At 32.6% G+C, this 17,372-nt stretch overlaps 1 protein-coding gene across 7 annotated transcripts in view; it reads left to right on the top strand.

The window, feature by feature from the left end:
- Nucleotides 1-17,372, top strand: part of LOC118204719 (DEAH-box helicase 15) — an 84,737-nt gene that overhangs the window by 48,938 nt on the left and 18,427 nt on the right. For all 7 annotated transcript variants that reach the window (XR_015043661.1, XR_015043659.1, XR_015043660.1 and 4 more), the window contains 4 exons: nt 1,793-1,969; nt 3,718-3,972; nt 15,043-15,301; nt 16,994-17,185. Coding sequence is in view for 4 of the 7 variants with exons in the window: in XM_085826005.1 (XP_085682131.1) it covers nt 1,793-1,969; nt 3,718-3,972; nt 15,043-15,301; nt 16,994-17,185 (883 nt within the window). In the remaining 3 variants the exon portion in view is untranslated. The remainder of the gene's footprint in view (nt 1-1,792; nt 1,970-3,717; nt 3,973-15,042; nt 15,302-16,993; nt 17,186-17,372) is intronic.

Raw genomic sequence — 17,372 nt, 5'->3', positions numbered from 1 at the left:
TGTAGGTGCAGGGAGAGTTCTGCAAACCATTGACTGGGACTGCCTCTGCTCTAGGGCTGCTGAAAAGAGAATACAATGGAAATTTAGTCCTCCATCCGCCGCTTGGTGGGAGCGTTTAATACAATTTGTAAAACAAATATTAAGAAAAATTTTAGGTTGTGCTTCTCTTGGTTATGAAGAGTTACTCACCATCTTATGCGATTGTGAAAGAATTGTCAACTCAAGACCACTCACGTACGTATCTGACGATATTGAAGATCCCTTGCTTTTAACTCCGGAAAAATTTCTGCATGAAACTCCACAGTCGGGTGTACCTGATATTGACAATTTGGACAAAGAAAAATTGAGTAGAAGAGCAAAGTATCTCCAAAGAATGAGAGAATTGTTAAGAATGAGATTTCTATATTATATTGTTAAGAGTATCTAGGGCAGTTAAGACAGCAGTCTACCAGAAATTCCAAAAATAAACCTCTCTCTGTAGGAGAAATTGTCTTGCTGGAGGATCAAAATAAAAACCGTGCATATTGGAATTTAGCATGCGTTATTCGCGTGATCCCTGTTCGAGATGGCAACATAAGAGTTGCTCTTGTAAAAAGTAATAATTCAGAGTTCTTGAGACCAATAATGAGATTGTTTAGATTGGAACTGAATAGTATAATAGATAATACTCAAAATGATCAAGTTCCTTTCACCACCAGTAGTAGTGGTAGAGTTGTAAAATCACGAATAATGTAATTCATGTCTTTGAGTTATTATGATTTAAGTATTAAGTAATTTTCTTTGTTATATAACCCTCATTTATATTGATGTAAGTTTTATGTTTTGAAGTTTTATGTTTTGAGTGTGTAGCCATCCACTCAAAAGGTGGGAGAATTGTGGTGACACGCTGCTTTCTGTGGCCAACCCTAAAGAATTCGTCTGTCATGAGGATCGCATGCCCAGATGCATTACGTCTACGTCTGCTTTTCTGTTTGATAGTTAGTTGCATTTAAGATTTTGTAGAATAAGAAATGGCGTGAAAAATAAATGTTGGTTTTTTAAAAAAGTGTTGGCTCAGATTTTCGAACCTGTAATTTACTTGTTAAGCAACATGGAGCGAATATTTTTATGCATCTCAGGCCTCTTGTTATCATCCAAAAAATCACCCACCAGCGGCTAAGTGGTAAAGTCGCTGAACACTAGTAGTTCAGTCTGAGGTTCGAATCCCGCGAACGGGCTGGCTGCATGGGTGTTTTCGTGGTTTTCCCCATGTGTAACGTGTATACGAGCCAGTTTCCCTTAGAAAGTCCTCCACGAAGGCATCCCTCCTCTTAGGCAGATAGCCCTAGTGTGCTTTGCCATAATTAAATACACCATCATCCAAAAATTCAGCTAATGCTATAAATTTTAGCTAATTACCGAGTCTGTTAGTGTTCTGAATTGCATTATCACTCTCAGCAAATATATTTTGATACTTAGGTTTATTATTTTATTTCATTTATATCCTTAAAATATTCTTTACTAGTAATCTACAATTGTCATTTCATTAGTGGTGAATGCATCTAAAATTATAACTTTTGAGCAAATGTGTGCAGTTATTCGTAAGAAGCGATATGAAACATTAATGGTAACGTATTGTTTATTAGAGTAAGAAAGGTCAGAAATATTGCCATAGTATTGTGTATTAGATTGTGTTTTATGCAGCTTCAGTTCATGTTCAGTGTGTTTATTGAGTAATATTTTTGTTAGAACTTATCATTTTAATATGAATTTCATGCATTTACTGATTTTGCAATATATTTTCTTTATTTAGAATTATTTTGACAATGCACCATTAATGACTGTGCCAGGCAGAACACATCCTGTTGAAATCTTTTATACCCAAGAGCCAGAAAGAGATTATTTGGAAGCTGCTATTCGAACAGTTATTCAAATACACATGTGTGAGGAAACAGAAGGAGATATCCTTCTTTTTCTTACAGGACAAGAGGTATGAAAATTTATATACCATTGTTGTCATATAATTAAATTCTTTTGCTGTTCATTTTTTGGTAAATATAAGTCTTGTACTTCAAAAAAATGATTTTGTAATTGACAGCATTTAACATTTGAAAGTATTTTTATTGCAAATGTCCAATCTGTAATGAATATTCATGGCTTTAAATTAAGTACAGTTAAGATTATGAATTAAATGGCCTTCAGGTTCATCCTTTATTAACTACTTCCCTGACAAATTGTTTTGAAAAAAAATTGCAAAAAATCATATTTTTTTATTTTATTGAATGTAAGGAAAGGGAACAAGACCAAATATGTAGGTTTTAAGTTGAATTTTTTACAGTTACAAAAGCATTTAGTTTTAACATTAGTTTGCTATCCGGAGTTATCTCGGGCAAATAAAAAAAAGTTAAATATAGTTAGTTTGCTATCCGGAGTTATCTCGGGCAAATAAAAAAAAGTTAAATATTAGTCTTTGTATGATAGTTTTGGAAACAAGGGGCAACACAAAGTGATACCCGACATTCTGTACACTGATGTCTGGTCTCTTTCCTTACTGTTTTACCTCTAATCTCTTTTATGGGAGCACAGAGTAAACTGTCTCGTTGGATTTTATTTTATTTTCAGTAGCAGAAATAACATCTGAAAAATGCCTTAAAGTTAACCTGAGTGATGAAGAACTAATGCTGGAAATAAATCATTGCATTCACTATCTTGCATCATCGACATGGTTTTACTTTTTTTCAGTGCAACTATCTTTCTTTATACATTACTATACAGTAAGGAAAGCCTTGTTGTTTAGTAACACAAGCACAAGCTGATATATACTACACAATAAGGAAAACACATATAGCGAAACCAACAAAACTTGGCTAACTGCCAATCAAAGCTGAATATTTCCTTTAATTTCCTCCAGGCTGAGGAGTAGTAAAACTGTGATAAAACAAATCATACTGACAAATTGTTTCGCCCGAGTTTTCTCAGGATAATAATTAACTGCAATATGAACCCGAGATAACTCGTGATAATCAGGCAAGCAGGTTTAGGGGGAAAAAATTCCCCTAAACTTTTTTTTTTTTAAAATTCATACTATTAGCTCACACTCCCTATATCTTGTTCAGATTTTCAGTCGTTAATAAAATACTTTTTATTCATCCACTCAATTTTTGTATTTTAAAAATTCTTCTTTGTTGACCTAAGTAGGAATTGACTTTAAAGTTTTTAAAATTTTTTTAAAATTTATTATTAATTAATCTTAATCTGTTAATAAAAGGCTTTTTATTCATCCACTCAAGTTCAAATACATTTTTTAAACTTGTAGTAGATGACGATGTTAATACAGTTTTTTCACATATTAAAATTTTAAAAATTTTATATATATATATATATATATATATATATATATATATTTCAATTTATGTAAAATCTTAACCTATCTTTATGAAAAATGGTGTACTTCTAATGATCTGTTTCAGTTTTTAATAATTCATGTGCTTGTTTTAATAAATTTAAGATATGTATTATGTGTAAGTTGACACCAGTTTCATGTATGTTAAATTTTTCTCCGAAAGAAATTGAAGAGTTCATGGAAAGACATAAGCAGAAAGTAGGAGATGTGAAATGCATGCATTATATTCAACTTTACCACCCTTTTTTAATAATTTATATGCTTGTTTTAATGAATTTAAGGTATGTATTGTATGCAAGTTGACACCAATTTTAATGTTAAATTTTTCTGTGAAGGAAATTGAAGAGGCCTGCAAGAGAATAAAACGAGAAACTGATAGTTTGAGTGCAGAAGTAGGAGACCTGAAATGCATTCCATTATATTCAACTTTGCCGCCAAACTTGCAGCAGAAGATATTTGAACCCCCTCCACCAAATAAACCAAGTGGTGCCATTGGTCGAAAAGTAGTAGTTTCCACTAACATCGCAGAAACATCTCTGACAATTGATGGTGTTGTATTTGTCATTGACCCTGGCTTTGCCAAACAGAAAGTAAGTTTATGATTATATGTTGAGTTAATCATGCAAGTTTATGGTTATATACTTTGAAGTACTTGATCAGATGTACAGATAAAAAGAATATGGTAGATATGTGCTGTTGACTTGTTCTGTCAGGATTTTTTTTTTTTTTTTTTTTTTTTTTTTTAAGAAATGCTTAACAGAATTTTTTAAAAAATGCCACACAGACACACATATACCTATAACAGAATATTCTGTCCCATTAACCTATATCCTGTACCTGAAATAATATTCTGTCTCTTAACTGGTGATTTTACAAAAATTACACTCACTTACATAGCTAGTGCCAAAGATTTTTTTTTTGGTTCTTGTTTAGTTCCCCTCCCCCCAAATTTAATTGCACTATAATTCCCATTCATTTACTTGTTTGAGGAAAAAATTCTTGGAGTTTTTTTCTGATGGAGAAAGATATCATGCATTAGTTTTAGCAATATGGATTTGTACCAGCAGTAAAACAATGTAAAAATGTCTAATATAGTGTTATTTCTGGAATCATATAAATAATGTTAATGCTATGATTAAACTGCATTTATGATTAATTTTTCTTCTTGATAGTGTTGATGCATTTTGACATAGACTGGTAAGGTGATGGAAATATTGGAGAGTCATATTGCCTGCTGTATAGCTTTTCACTGTGCGATTGGGGAGAATGTTATCTAATGCATTCATATCTCTCTTGAGCATTATGGGTATTTCAGTAGGAGTAGCTATTTCAATATCGTAGATAGCATCATAGATATTTTAATAAGTCAGCTGTCCTCAGGGCACAGCCAAGCACCCTTACGGAGTGTTCCTGAAATAATTCGGGAGTGATGGGCTGGCACATTGTTTTGTTATAGGTAAAGATCTAAAAGGTGTGGTAGGTGAACAAATGAGTGCAAATGATCTAATATGGTCCTTGGTATAGTTACCAGTAGTTGCTAGGAGATTTTATTTTTTCATTAATAGTCCCTACCCAAGGATACCACCTTCATCTACCCAGATGGCAAAGAGGAATCTACACCTCGTAAGCTTTGTGATGTATTTGTACTTTGCCACTGGCATCAGTGAACAGAGTTAGTGTAGTGGGATGATGGTTTCCATACTCAGTAGTAATGAGATAGTACTAGATGAGGACTCACCCTCAGTCGAAACTATTCACCCTTGTTTTTCAGTGCTGGGCTGATAGGTGATCTGCTGTTACCATTCAGCCTTGCCAATGCAGATTTCTTTCATCAATATGTTGTTATCAGAATCCATAGACTCATGATAGATTCTTGATATGGTGACTCTTGGAAAGCTCGTTGACTGTAAGGATGGAATGCTGCATAATGTCTGATCCCTACAATCTGGCTGCGATGAAATGCAGTGTGATTTCAAATCTTTTAATACCCAGCAATCAAATGTTACTCTTGACATATAGTACAAGGTCTGATGAGTACCCAGTGACATGTATCATTGCAATTTTCCATTGCAATTTTTCAAATGCAGTATTGCCAGAATATCAGCTATCTTTAATTTGCCTTGCTAATTGCTTCATAGCTGCCTAGGAAAGTTCAAACTGATGTCAAAAATCTGGTAGCCAGCTGATAGCATTAGTAATTCAGTGGTGCTGTAATATATGTGTATGAAATATTTAATTGCCAAAAAATTTCCACCTTTCCGAAATAATGCAGGAAGTATATTAGAGTTAAAAAGGAAAACTGAAAATTGTGCAGAAATTAAAAATGACATACACGTGCTTTAATTATATCATCATGAATACTGCTCTGATCTAGTTAATCAGGTATATGCAATTCTGCTTAATTTTTTTTCCAAGATAAGGATAAAAAAGTAATTAAAAATGTTGAGGATTTACAATAGCAGCTGAAAGAATTAAAACTTTTTAAAGTGAATCTATTAAAAACAGAAATGGAACTTTTTGCTTTGGTGTATGCGAAAGATATGGATCTTGACCAGTTCTCTGGCAATCAGTACATTAATCAGTTTCAGAAAACTGAACCTCTAATTATTGAAATCAATTCTAAGAAGAATAAAAGGAATAATAAGAGACCTTAAGCCAGCGCTGCCCAACCTTGTGCTCGCTGATCATTTTGTATGTGCTCACCAGTTTGAGTAGGTACTATGAACAAAAAATATTTTTAAAATAACCATTCATTTATATTTCTTAATTGTTAAAATATGGTAAGCATTTATAGTCATAAGAGATATTGTTCAAGACTTTATAACATAATTGATTGCTGACTGATGAACTTGATAGCGAACATGGAATCTTATTGCTTCATTTCGATGTTAGATGGCTCAGCAGGGGAAAAATCACTTCACCGATTTTTAGAACTTCTTTCGCCAATAAAGCAGTTTTTGGAGTCCGGAAACGAAAGTTGAACGATAACAATTGGTTATCTGATCTGTAATTTATCACAGATATAACAGCTAAACTGAACAAACTGAATGAAGATCTCCAGGGAAAAGAAAAAAAAAAAACTTTTTCAGTTGACTGGGACTGTAACTGCTTTTCAGATAAAGTTAAATTTGTGGATAAATCATATGAAAGTAAGAAATTTCACCCATTTTCAGAATATATCCAGCCATAGTAATAACCACAAGGCAATTGAAACAGAGAAATACTCGGAAAACCTAAATGCACTGAAAAATAATTTTAAACTCCGCTTCTCTGATTTCCATAAAGTTCAACCAATATTATTATTCATCTCAGAACCATTTGCCAAAATTAATATGTCAGATGTATCACATAAGATTAGAGATATGTTTAACAAAAATGTTGATGTTTTGGAAATGTGCTCGTAATAGGCCAAAATGTGCTCGCGGGAGGCCAAAGGTTGGGCGCCACTGCTATAAGCAGTCAGCTTTATTAGTCACTATGAGCTGGACTCGAGAGCTACTACACTGCAGTCATATGAAGAATAATGGATTATGTCATTACCAGCTGCTAAGCCATTGCCTGCTCAGTTTAATCCAAGATGAAGAAGGTACCAACCATAGACCTGTTATATACTAGATGGAGCATCGCCATTCAAAACCGGGTGAAAAAGTGGCACAGGAATGAGCTGCAGGAGTTTGGGCATGAAATGGAACTGAATCCAGACTTTGGCGTACTATCGCCACGGCTGGCGATTTTTTTCTCTCTTTTCTCTCAGTTCGAAATGCGAACTTGGAAAGACGTCATTTTGCAGAAGCTGCCGTTGAATTTGCAGAAGAGGTTAGATCGATAAACACCAGCCAAAATGAATACTTTCCCTAAAATTGAACACTTTATTTTAAATTTTAATTTTTAAAATTTAAATAATTTTCATGCTGTAGAATAATATTTTGCAATATGTCCATCGGCGTCTACCAAATTTAAAATAAAATTAAAAAAACTGGAGAGAACAAACTAAATAATAAACTAATAACTAAATAATAAACTAATAGCAAACTAAAATATAAATAAGTAAAATAAATAAATAAAAAAGGCTTTTTAGTACTCAGGACAGAATAAAAAATAAAAAAATAGATAACATAAGAAGAATGAGTGAAAACAGAAAATAGTACAAAAAGGAAATTTAATATTAATACGAAAAGGAAATTTAATGTTAATACGAAAAGGAAATTTAGTGTTAATACGGTGTATTACAGAGAACTACAGAGTAGGCAAATCAAAGTGAGAAAGATATTAAATAAAATGAACTAAAAATGAATGTCAATATAGCAGATATAAGTTAAAAGGAAGAGAGAGAGTGGTAAATAATTAAATTATGAAACAAAAAGGTGGTAAATTAAGACTTCCTTTTACTAGCAAATATATATATATATATATAATGCACGTTGCACAATGTAGTCGTACTTATTTTAAATAATTTTAGAAGTAAAATTTAAATAATGTTCATTATTTTTAAAAAGAAACTTAAAACTATTAAAGTTTTGAAATTTAACTGCTATATAATTGCTATTTTCTTAATACTTAACAAATTATTAATATTTGAATAAATGCCAGAAACATGATATAAGAAAGAAAATACGTGATTGAAGGTAAACAAATTTGTTATATTTGGATGCAAGAAAAGGATATAAATAAAGTCATTCATGTCCCCCCCCAAAAAAAACATAATTTTATGCAGTTCTTACACAGTGTTACATCAACATTACCAAGTATTAAATACATACATTACTACTTCGCACATGTCCACATGAGCAAACGCAAAGAATATATAAACAAACACATTCAAAGCAGTCTGTTGGCGTATAAAAAATGTCGCCACAGCAGAATACTAGACTAATTAAAATTATATTGTATTACTAAAATTTTAACATTTTTCAGAAAACAGTTATTAGAAACATGCATATATATTAAGATACTTTTATTTAAATGTTATTTCAAGTATGCATATATTATATAAAATTAGAAAATCTATTTTTTATTAGAAAAAGGCAAGTAGAGTGGATAAAAAAAACCTCTACATTTTATAAAATTAGGTTTTAAAACATTAGAAAAAGCTCAGTTGTGAAATGTTACTCCTCCATCTTTCACATATCTGGAATTACATCCATATGCGGAGCACGAAAGTATCATTTTTGAAGTCCGAAACAATGCGCTTACACGCAAAACACTTGCTTCTCACAAATTCTCCATAGAACTGTAATGGTAAGGAAGATTCGTGGGAAATACGATCTGGGAAATGTACCAAATGTCACGTGGTTCGTATTCCTGTTCCCCTTCAGGGTTGCCGTTTCTCTCTCTAGTACATTACAGCTCTATGGTACCAACATGACGCCACCCCCATCAAAGGAAGTTCCTCCATTTTTAACGATGAAAAATTCAGAAGCTGTGAATGCAGTTTCTTCTTCTGAGAAAATGTGGACTGTAATGGGAAAAATTCAGCTAAGGAAGAGAATCACACAGACATTATTATTAACTTTGTGACTGATCAGAAGAATGAAAGAGTGCTTCCAGTCATTTGACCCAGACTGGAGGTAACCTGGAATGAAATCAGAGGCTTGTTCTCCAAGCATGTTTTCAAAGGTTATACTGGTCCTTTGACTAAGGATAAGACACCACCATGATCTCTGCTACTAATTGTGAACTTGTGCTTGCAATTTTCCTAAAGAATGAAATTCATTTCAGCATGCTTAGGCTGAAAAGAGTCTACAAACAAGATTGTTATCTGAAACAGGGTTCGTAGCAATCCTTACAAGTGCTTATAAAAGTCCTTATATTTGAAAATAAAATATAAAGGCCCTTATAGGTGCTTACCTTTCCTTTAAAGCCCTTATTTTTTTGTTTTTAGTGCTTTTTTTTTGCTTTTAGTGCTTTTTTTTAATCCTTTGTTTTTAATGAACGCGCCGAAACTAAATAAACAACTTTTCTTCCTTATATGCAATGTCAGATGGTGAATCATAACCCCGGAAATTGCTTTCCCCCCTTCCTCTGAATTAACACAACCTATGGTGCGCACGAGAGTACAGACAGGTTCACGTCGTTCTATTGGCCAAAGAATTGAAAACGGTAGAAAATTCCAGTACATTTGGTATTCTTTTCCTCCCACCCAAATACTGCACACATGTTTGAATTTCTATCAAGATTTTAATAATTTGCATTCTCGTTCCGCGTGGTCAGTTCATATTCATGTTTATTATGATCGTTATGCTTATATTATGAGCATATGTATGAATATTTATAATAATATAGTTGCAGTAACTGCTGAAGTATAGATAAACTTCCAAAAATGGGTGTGTTTTTACACAGATTAGCTTTCTAAGGAATAATATTCGGAATGGCTTAAATAAAGGGAAAGTAATCGAATAGTCAAAATAATTTCATTTTCTTTGCCAATACATTATACAGTACGGAGGTTGGGAGTTTCTCGGCAAAATCTTGAATATTGAAGCAGCGGACTTTTTTTGTCACTGTCCAATCTGGATTTGAATAGGACTAAAAGTTTGCGGTCTACCCAACCCAAGCGAAGATTGATTCTATTCCGGAAATTTAATACAGTCTGTTGAAAATTAGAATCAGAAACACCCCAGATTAGTAAGTCTCTTTCTTTCTCTTTTTTTTTTCCCTTCATTTAGTTCTTTATTCTCCGAATACCGGCAGGTGTTGATTCCGATTGTGTAATATCACATATGGATGAAGAATTATGCCACACGTATTGCGCAATAACGTTTGCCGTATTGCGCAATTATGTTTGCGGTATTTTGCATTGATAATTAATTTTGATGTTCAGTCTGAGATTTGTTTATGAACACTTAAAAGAGTTTTACTGTACTTTCTAAGCAGAATATTTCTCAGTTCCATTGGTCTATTTTTATATGATGCACATATCGAAACGTCAAAATCATTTATTTGGCCGAGAAATCTAAAGAACGGCTACAATCTCCCTCACTCCTCTTTTTCCAGTTACTATCTGGAATATTCGGGAATTTCCGAGAACGTGGGTTAGTTAAGCTTTTACTGTTAAAGGATGACTGGATGAAGCAATTTCCCGTCTTCTGATTTCAGAAATGTGCCTCTTTTTTTTATTTAAATTACTTTGCTTGGAATATATGTTAAGGGAAAACTGTTATGCAATGAAAATTTAGAAAATGTTCAGAATTTTGATTTAAGTTAAATTATTTAAATATTAATATGAGTGGAAAAATAAATTGTATTTATTATTAGGTGCCAAATGAATACAATTAATATAGCTTATTATTATTTATTTTCTATATTTTCAACTGAAATATCATCATTAAATCTTGTAATATAGTTTAGTTCTGCATAGTTTTTTTTTTCTCTCATTGTAAACTAATTCTGTAAATTGAACTGTCATTTAAAATAAAAGAAAAAAAAGTTAATTGTTTTCCATTGTTGAGGTAATCAGGGTTGCCACGCTACCTGGAAAACCGGGAAAAGTCAGGGAATTCGAAAATTGACCAAAAAATTCAGGGAAAAGTCAGGGAATTTAAGTATTTTTGTCAAAATCTGGAAAAGTCAGGGAAGTTCATACGATGATCCCGCCAAAAAAAGCGATTTTTGCGCCGACGTCGGAAGAGATAACTTTTTTGGCAAATTGCCTATCACGTGAGTGTCTGCTGGCATAGAGCCAATTTTCGCAGCTCCAATTTGATTGCTTTTTAGAAAGGCAAAGCAAGTTTCCCGCAACTTTTGGTTTCCAGTATTCTCGAGAATCGCATGTGCAGTGCATGAACTAAAGAAAGTACCTGTTCTCGTATAAAACAAAATGGGTTTAATCTTAGTATACGGTACCATGGAGGTTAGAATCAAAGAATATGTATTGTAAAGAAGGAAAACCTCTCTGCAACAGACGTGGCTCCGTTCCATCATAGAGGGAAACAGCTGTGCATGCGTGATATATCTGCCGCCAAAGCTGGAAACCGGTGTCGAAGTTCGAAGGTCACGTTATCAAGAGTTCATTAAATGAATATCCTTTAAAATTTCTTTAACCACTTGCGCTAAAAAGAAGTGCCATGCACGTCGAGATGTTTTTGCTTCAAACTGCGAGCAACGTGAACACCACGTCGATAAGCATTTATCGCAAAAATGAAAATAACATGGTGCACACGTCGCCTAACAACGAGATTGTTTATTTCTCAAGTTACAGCTCTGGATTGCACTCGCAGATGCGGAGCGGCGTAAATGAGACACTTTACCACTTGCTATATTGTAGCGCACGGCACCGCAACCGTGAAGTTTAGTCTTAGCGCAAGTAGTTAAACTCTAAATTAAAAGAAAATATTTTTTGGCGCAAGTAAATTAATTCATAGGTTAGTAATTTTCAGGGGGGGGGGAACTACGAAAATCCGTTTTTAAAATTATTGCGAAAAATCCAAGAAGAAACGTCCTTTGATAAAACGTTTCTTCTTGGATTTTTCGCAATAATTTAAAAACGGATTTTCGTAGCTTTCTTTTTGTCAAAGAACATTTCTTCTTAACACGTTTCTCAATTTCCAGTACACATCGCGGAGAGGGAAATTCTGGCCGCCAGGTTCCGTCGCCAAATCCCTTGGCAAATTTTCCCTCCACATTCTAGCGGCATAATAGCATTTTACTTGTATGGAAAATTTTCTTCTCTACATAGACCATAGAATTAGAGATTCTTTGCATAGACGTTTTTTGGTTAAAATAATCTCCATGTATGGATTTGGCGACATGATGATGCGCAGTAAACGGGTCATTTTGGTCTTGGCGACAATTTTCAAAATCGTGCCAAAGCCTTACCGTATACTAGAATTTTACCGCAAAATCTTTTTAAACTTTTCTTTTTAATAAATACCTTGCCATTTTGCAGTAAAATAAAAAAATAGTAATCTGTCACCTCGGGCTAACCATGTAATATAACTATATTCGCTAAAATATTGTTGATTATTCTAATTCAATTTTTAAGTAATTATCTTTATTTTTATGTTATTCGTATAATTTAATGATGCTTCTTCCCTCTAAATTTATTAATTATTAGTAAATAATATTTCTAAATTTTAGGAAATTTTCTCTGGCATAATCTTGAAATTAATTCTAGCAGTATGATGACATACCATCACGAAATTTAATGCACATATTTTTTTCTTATGTATGCTGCGAACTAAATATAAAATACCTCAATTTATTAAAATAGATTTCTTTCTTTCGTTTAGCTGCAGAATGTCTGCAAAAAAAGCCTTATTTTATTCCAGATTGAGAAGATTCTAATCTCAATCTTCAAAGGAGAAAACAACAAGTATTATAATTATATTTGTGTTTTCAAGTGTTAAGGTGCTTTTTTAAGAACATACCTCACACAAATTAAATTTACCTAAAATCTAACCTAACTATTTAGCATTGCGTTGTGATTTATAAGGACCGGATTAGCCTCATGTTGAACTGGTGATGATCATGAGTAATAATTAAATAAAACATACATTTGTTATCCAATGTATATATCTTAAATTTTATTAAGTTTCTTAAGTGGAAAAGTAAACAACATTATCAAACAAAGTATACCAAGAATAATTAAGAATAAATGTCCTCTGGGATTTATTGAATAATTAAGTGAATTTGCTACACAATACAAGTAATACCATAATTTACCTCTTAGCGTAGCCAACGTACATTACGCGGATAGACTGGAATTTTCTTGAAACGCACCTGGAAAACCTGGAAAAGTCAGGGAATTTCATTCTCCTGTTTGAGTGGCAACCCTGGGTAATGCTCATTCTCTTAATAAATATTGCATTGCTCATATTTTAAATTACAAGTCTAATTTTTCTTTTAAGGTTATGCAGTTGTGTATAATGTCATTAGACAGGTGTTTATTTTTTCCTTCAAATGTGCTTGAAAAGTGCTTATTTTTTTAACTAAAATGTGGCTATGAACCCTGTGAAAACTACCTGAGAACTCTAACATTGAAGACATTACAAAAGAACTCTGTGATGATTGACACTGTGTTATCACACAGTTTATCAAGAAATCGCAAGAAATAGAAATGAAACTTCCAGTATTTTTCACATCTCTGAGAAATGAAGTCTGAAGAAACATCTATAAAAAGAGGACTATTCTTGACCTGCAAGTTAGTATCCAGATATTTAGTTCTATTTGAAATACCATGATGTGCTTACCCTGTCAAAGGTTTGGGCACGGAGAATTTTTTATAACAATTCTCTGAGGTGCCTGAGTGTAATAAAAATCACTTGACCGACAGTTGTGATTTGCCAAAAGATGAGAAACTGACCTTCATTAGATGCTATCAAAATCAGGTGGGTTCCTTTAAGAATTGCTAGCTTTATCCAAAAATTCACAAAAGAAACACTAATGAAAAGCCAATGCTGGAGTTGAAGATAATGTGTCTATATTATTCTTTCCTCCAAATAGTATGTCCATCATTCAGTCTATGGATGTTGGAATAGTGTGTGCACTGAAATGCAAATATGATGTACCATTTTTAAAATCCGTGTTAAATTTCTTGAATAATGGCAAGACTATTCAAGAATTTGTTTAAAATTTTAGCATAAAGTCTGTTGTGTGGAGCATCCCAAAACTGTGGGAGGATGCATCTCCAGATACTTTAAAAAATGCTTGGCATAATTTATGGCCAGCTACCATATTTCATAGTGAGGATCATGAAGATGGTAGCTACGAATTTTAAGGCTTTCGGATATCTGAAATCAAAGGTGAAATTTTCCAATTAATAGATTTTGCAAAGAAATATAGAGAAGTGGTAAAAAATGCTGATATAACAGAAGTTTTGACAGTGCTTTAATCATCAGTCAGTTAATGGATAGCGAAATCTGTAATATGGGTGTAGATCCAGAAAATACTGCTACCGATAGGGATGAAAGTGGTAGATAGGTTATTGAAAATGAAAGAAATTTCGATTGACAAGTTGATCAGAATTCTCAGCATAGCAATTACTGCACTAGGCACAGCAATAGAACTTTAAATGAACAGGAAGTTATATCTGAATTAAAGAGCCCGGGCTTCTGAAAGCTTTACAAAAAGTTGACTGTAGGACTTTGAAAATGTGTTTTCCTAGATCTTTTAAAAAGTTGGAAAGTCAGCAAGAAATTACCAAATTGGTGACAAAAAGTGTTAACCAAGGCCAGTCGAGAGCATATTTGCCCTTATCTGGCTTTCTAATTGAGCTATTTTTACAGTTTAAATTCTGTTGGACTCATTTTTGAAAGATGCACAATTCTGTATTAGAAATAAACACTTATTATTCTTTAGATAGCACCACATAAATGCTATTTTTAAATTAGAATGTGATAAAATGACAGGAAAAAGAAATGATTATGACAACAACCAGTTTCAACTATCTAAAAAATAACCAACTAACTAAAAGTGATAAGATTGTGTTTTACATCCTAATCAACAATTATATGCCAAATATGTGGCCATAAATTCAGTTACAAATAAAATAAATCCAAAAAAATATTATCCTAAAAGCAGCAAATAACTAAATAATACACAATATTTTAATAATAAATAAAGACAGCAGTGCAGTCAATGAATTAAAATATTTTCTGAAATTTACAACAACATATGTAAGAAAATGTAACGTTTATTTTTTTTAAAACTTTTTATTATTTTAGGTATACAATCCAAGAATAAGAGTTGAATCCTTACTTGTATCACCAATAAGTAAAGCTAGTGCACAGCAGAGAGCTGGTCGTGCTGGAAGGACTCGGCCAGGAAAGTGTTTCCGATTGTACACCGAAAAAGCTTACAAGGTAGAAATGCAAGATCAAACTTATCCTGAAATTCTACGATCAAATCTTGGGACTGTTGTGTTACAACTCAAAAAACTTGGAATTGATGACCTGGTGCATTTTGATTTTATGGACCCTCCAGGTATGTTTTTCTTTTTAAATTGCAGCTAAATTTAGATTTCTCTAAGTACGTGGGAATTAAGAATCTGCGTTAATTTAGGTAGTTCTAGATTTTTATGTTGAAATACTGGTTTATTTTAAGAATATTTTGATAATGCTGTGGATCCAACAACTTTCTAATTGCTCAGTGCAAAATGTCTGCAATAGATTTTGTTCAAAAAGAAGGCATTATTCATGATAGAAGAAAATTATGTTTAAAGAATCACAAAATGAAATTTTATTTTATACATAACTTAACGGCAAATTAGCACTGCAGGAAAGAATTCTGTAATAAGAAGAAAGGATTAAGAACAGAAAACTAGTTCAAAGGGTTGAAAATCATTTCCTTACAGGCATGAATCTCATGTGAAAGGGATAAATTCTTAAATGAAAGCTATTAAAAGGAATTGATATCTATTGAATTTTGCTAATTTCAGCTGAAGATATCCACAATGCAACTGTAGACTGGAACAGTTACATGTGTGAGGTATGTGCAACATATTTAATTGCTTAATTTAGTTGAAAATTGGCAGAGGTGACAAAGTTATTGAAGTAGATGAAAGCCATTTCACTCGAAGAAAGAGCAGCATCAGGCGTGTTCTTTGGTCACTGTGTGTTTTTGGTGTATTGTGCAGAGAATTAAATGAATGTGGTTTTGTTGGTGTTCCAAATTGATTGGCAGAAACTTTATTATTATTGAGTATCTTGATGGAAAGTATCACAGAAGGAAGCATTATCATAGAAAGAAGCTGCTGGAAAGCATCAGGGCTAGAGCCCTAAGTACTTAAGTAAAATTTTGTTGCCCCTAGATTTTTTTACACCAGGTTTTTCTTCATTCTTGGGTTGCCATGTATAAATTTTGGCCACATTTAGGAGTTTGGTGACATATTTCTTTGTCTCGTGAATATGTTTTCATGACTTTTCGGTGGGTGTGCAGATAATCAGAAAGTGGAGCTTAATTTTTTGCTTCCTAAAGACTTTTTTCCCTCAAAAAACGCTTTTAAAATATTCTTTTAGTTTTAAGAAGCTTTGCAGTTAGCAACTTTAGTTATGTTTTTTGAATATTTTATATATTGTTATTGATACTTTTTCATAGCTGCATTTTAAAAATGCAGATTTTATAAAAATATTTTATAGTTTAAAACTTGCAGCTATGAACTGGCAACTATGTTACAATATGTTACTGGCAACTGTGAACATAATATCAGGCAACCATGTGATTTTGTGACCATTCTTCAGGCAACCATGAAATAATATTTTTCAGTTTCAGCAAGCAAAGACACCAATTTTATATGCATTCTTTTTGTTCTATTCTAAGTTTCAATGATTTCTATAGGCAAATTAAGATTTTTTTTTTTTTTTTTTTGTTAAACTCAATTTTAAAATGTGTTTGTGGTTTTTATCTACAGTGGAAGAAACTATGGGTGTAATTTCTGCAGGAATACATTGTTTTGTTGCAAAATTGCTGGGGGGTGGGAAAAAAAAACTTGCTTTGAATTTGTTCTTACCAGTTGCCATGAAATTTTTAATTGAAACTAAAGAAACAATAGTTTGCTTTTAAGTAAAGCTTGCTTTTAAGGTTTATTTATTGATGGTGAAGGTAAATAAATTTTTAGTAAACAGAATTTGTAATAAATAATTTGTAATGCAATTGCCATACATTTATGCATTTCAGCTCCAGAAACGTTAATGAGAGCATTAGAACTATTAAATTATTTACAAAGCTTGAATGATGAAGGAGACATTACAGATCTTGGAGCAGTGATGGCAGAATTTCCTTTGGATCCTCAGTTGGCAAAAATGCTGATTTCTTCCTGTGACTACAACTGTTCAAATGAAATACTCTCAATAACAGCTATGTTATCAGGTATTGTAGAACATAAGTTTGAAGCAATTTATTTTAATCTTTAATAAGTTAGTATATTCTACTGATTGAGATTTGATTGAGATTATGGAATTCTTTAAGGAATTACTGAGGAAAAATCATTCTGTAGTTTTCATTCTAGAAATTATTTGATTGTGGCTGTTCTTTTATTGCTGCATTGTTTTAGCTT

This window comes from Stegodyphus dumicola, chromosome 10 (genome assembly GCF_044657685.1).
Source record: "Stegodyphus dumicola isolate Sdum_Otavi_A_Nest chromosome 10, ASM4465768v1".
In the NCBI taxonomy this organism is placed as follows: Eukaryota; Metazoa; Arthropoda; class Arachnida; order Araneae; family Eresidae; genus Stegodyphus; species Stegodyphus dumicola.
The sequence above is the reverse complement of the archived record's forward strand: the minus strand, read 5'-3'. Positions and strand labels throughout refer to the sequence as shown.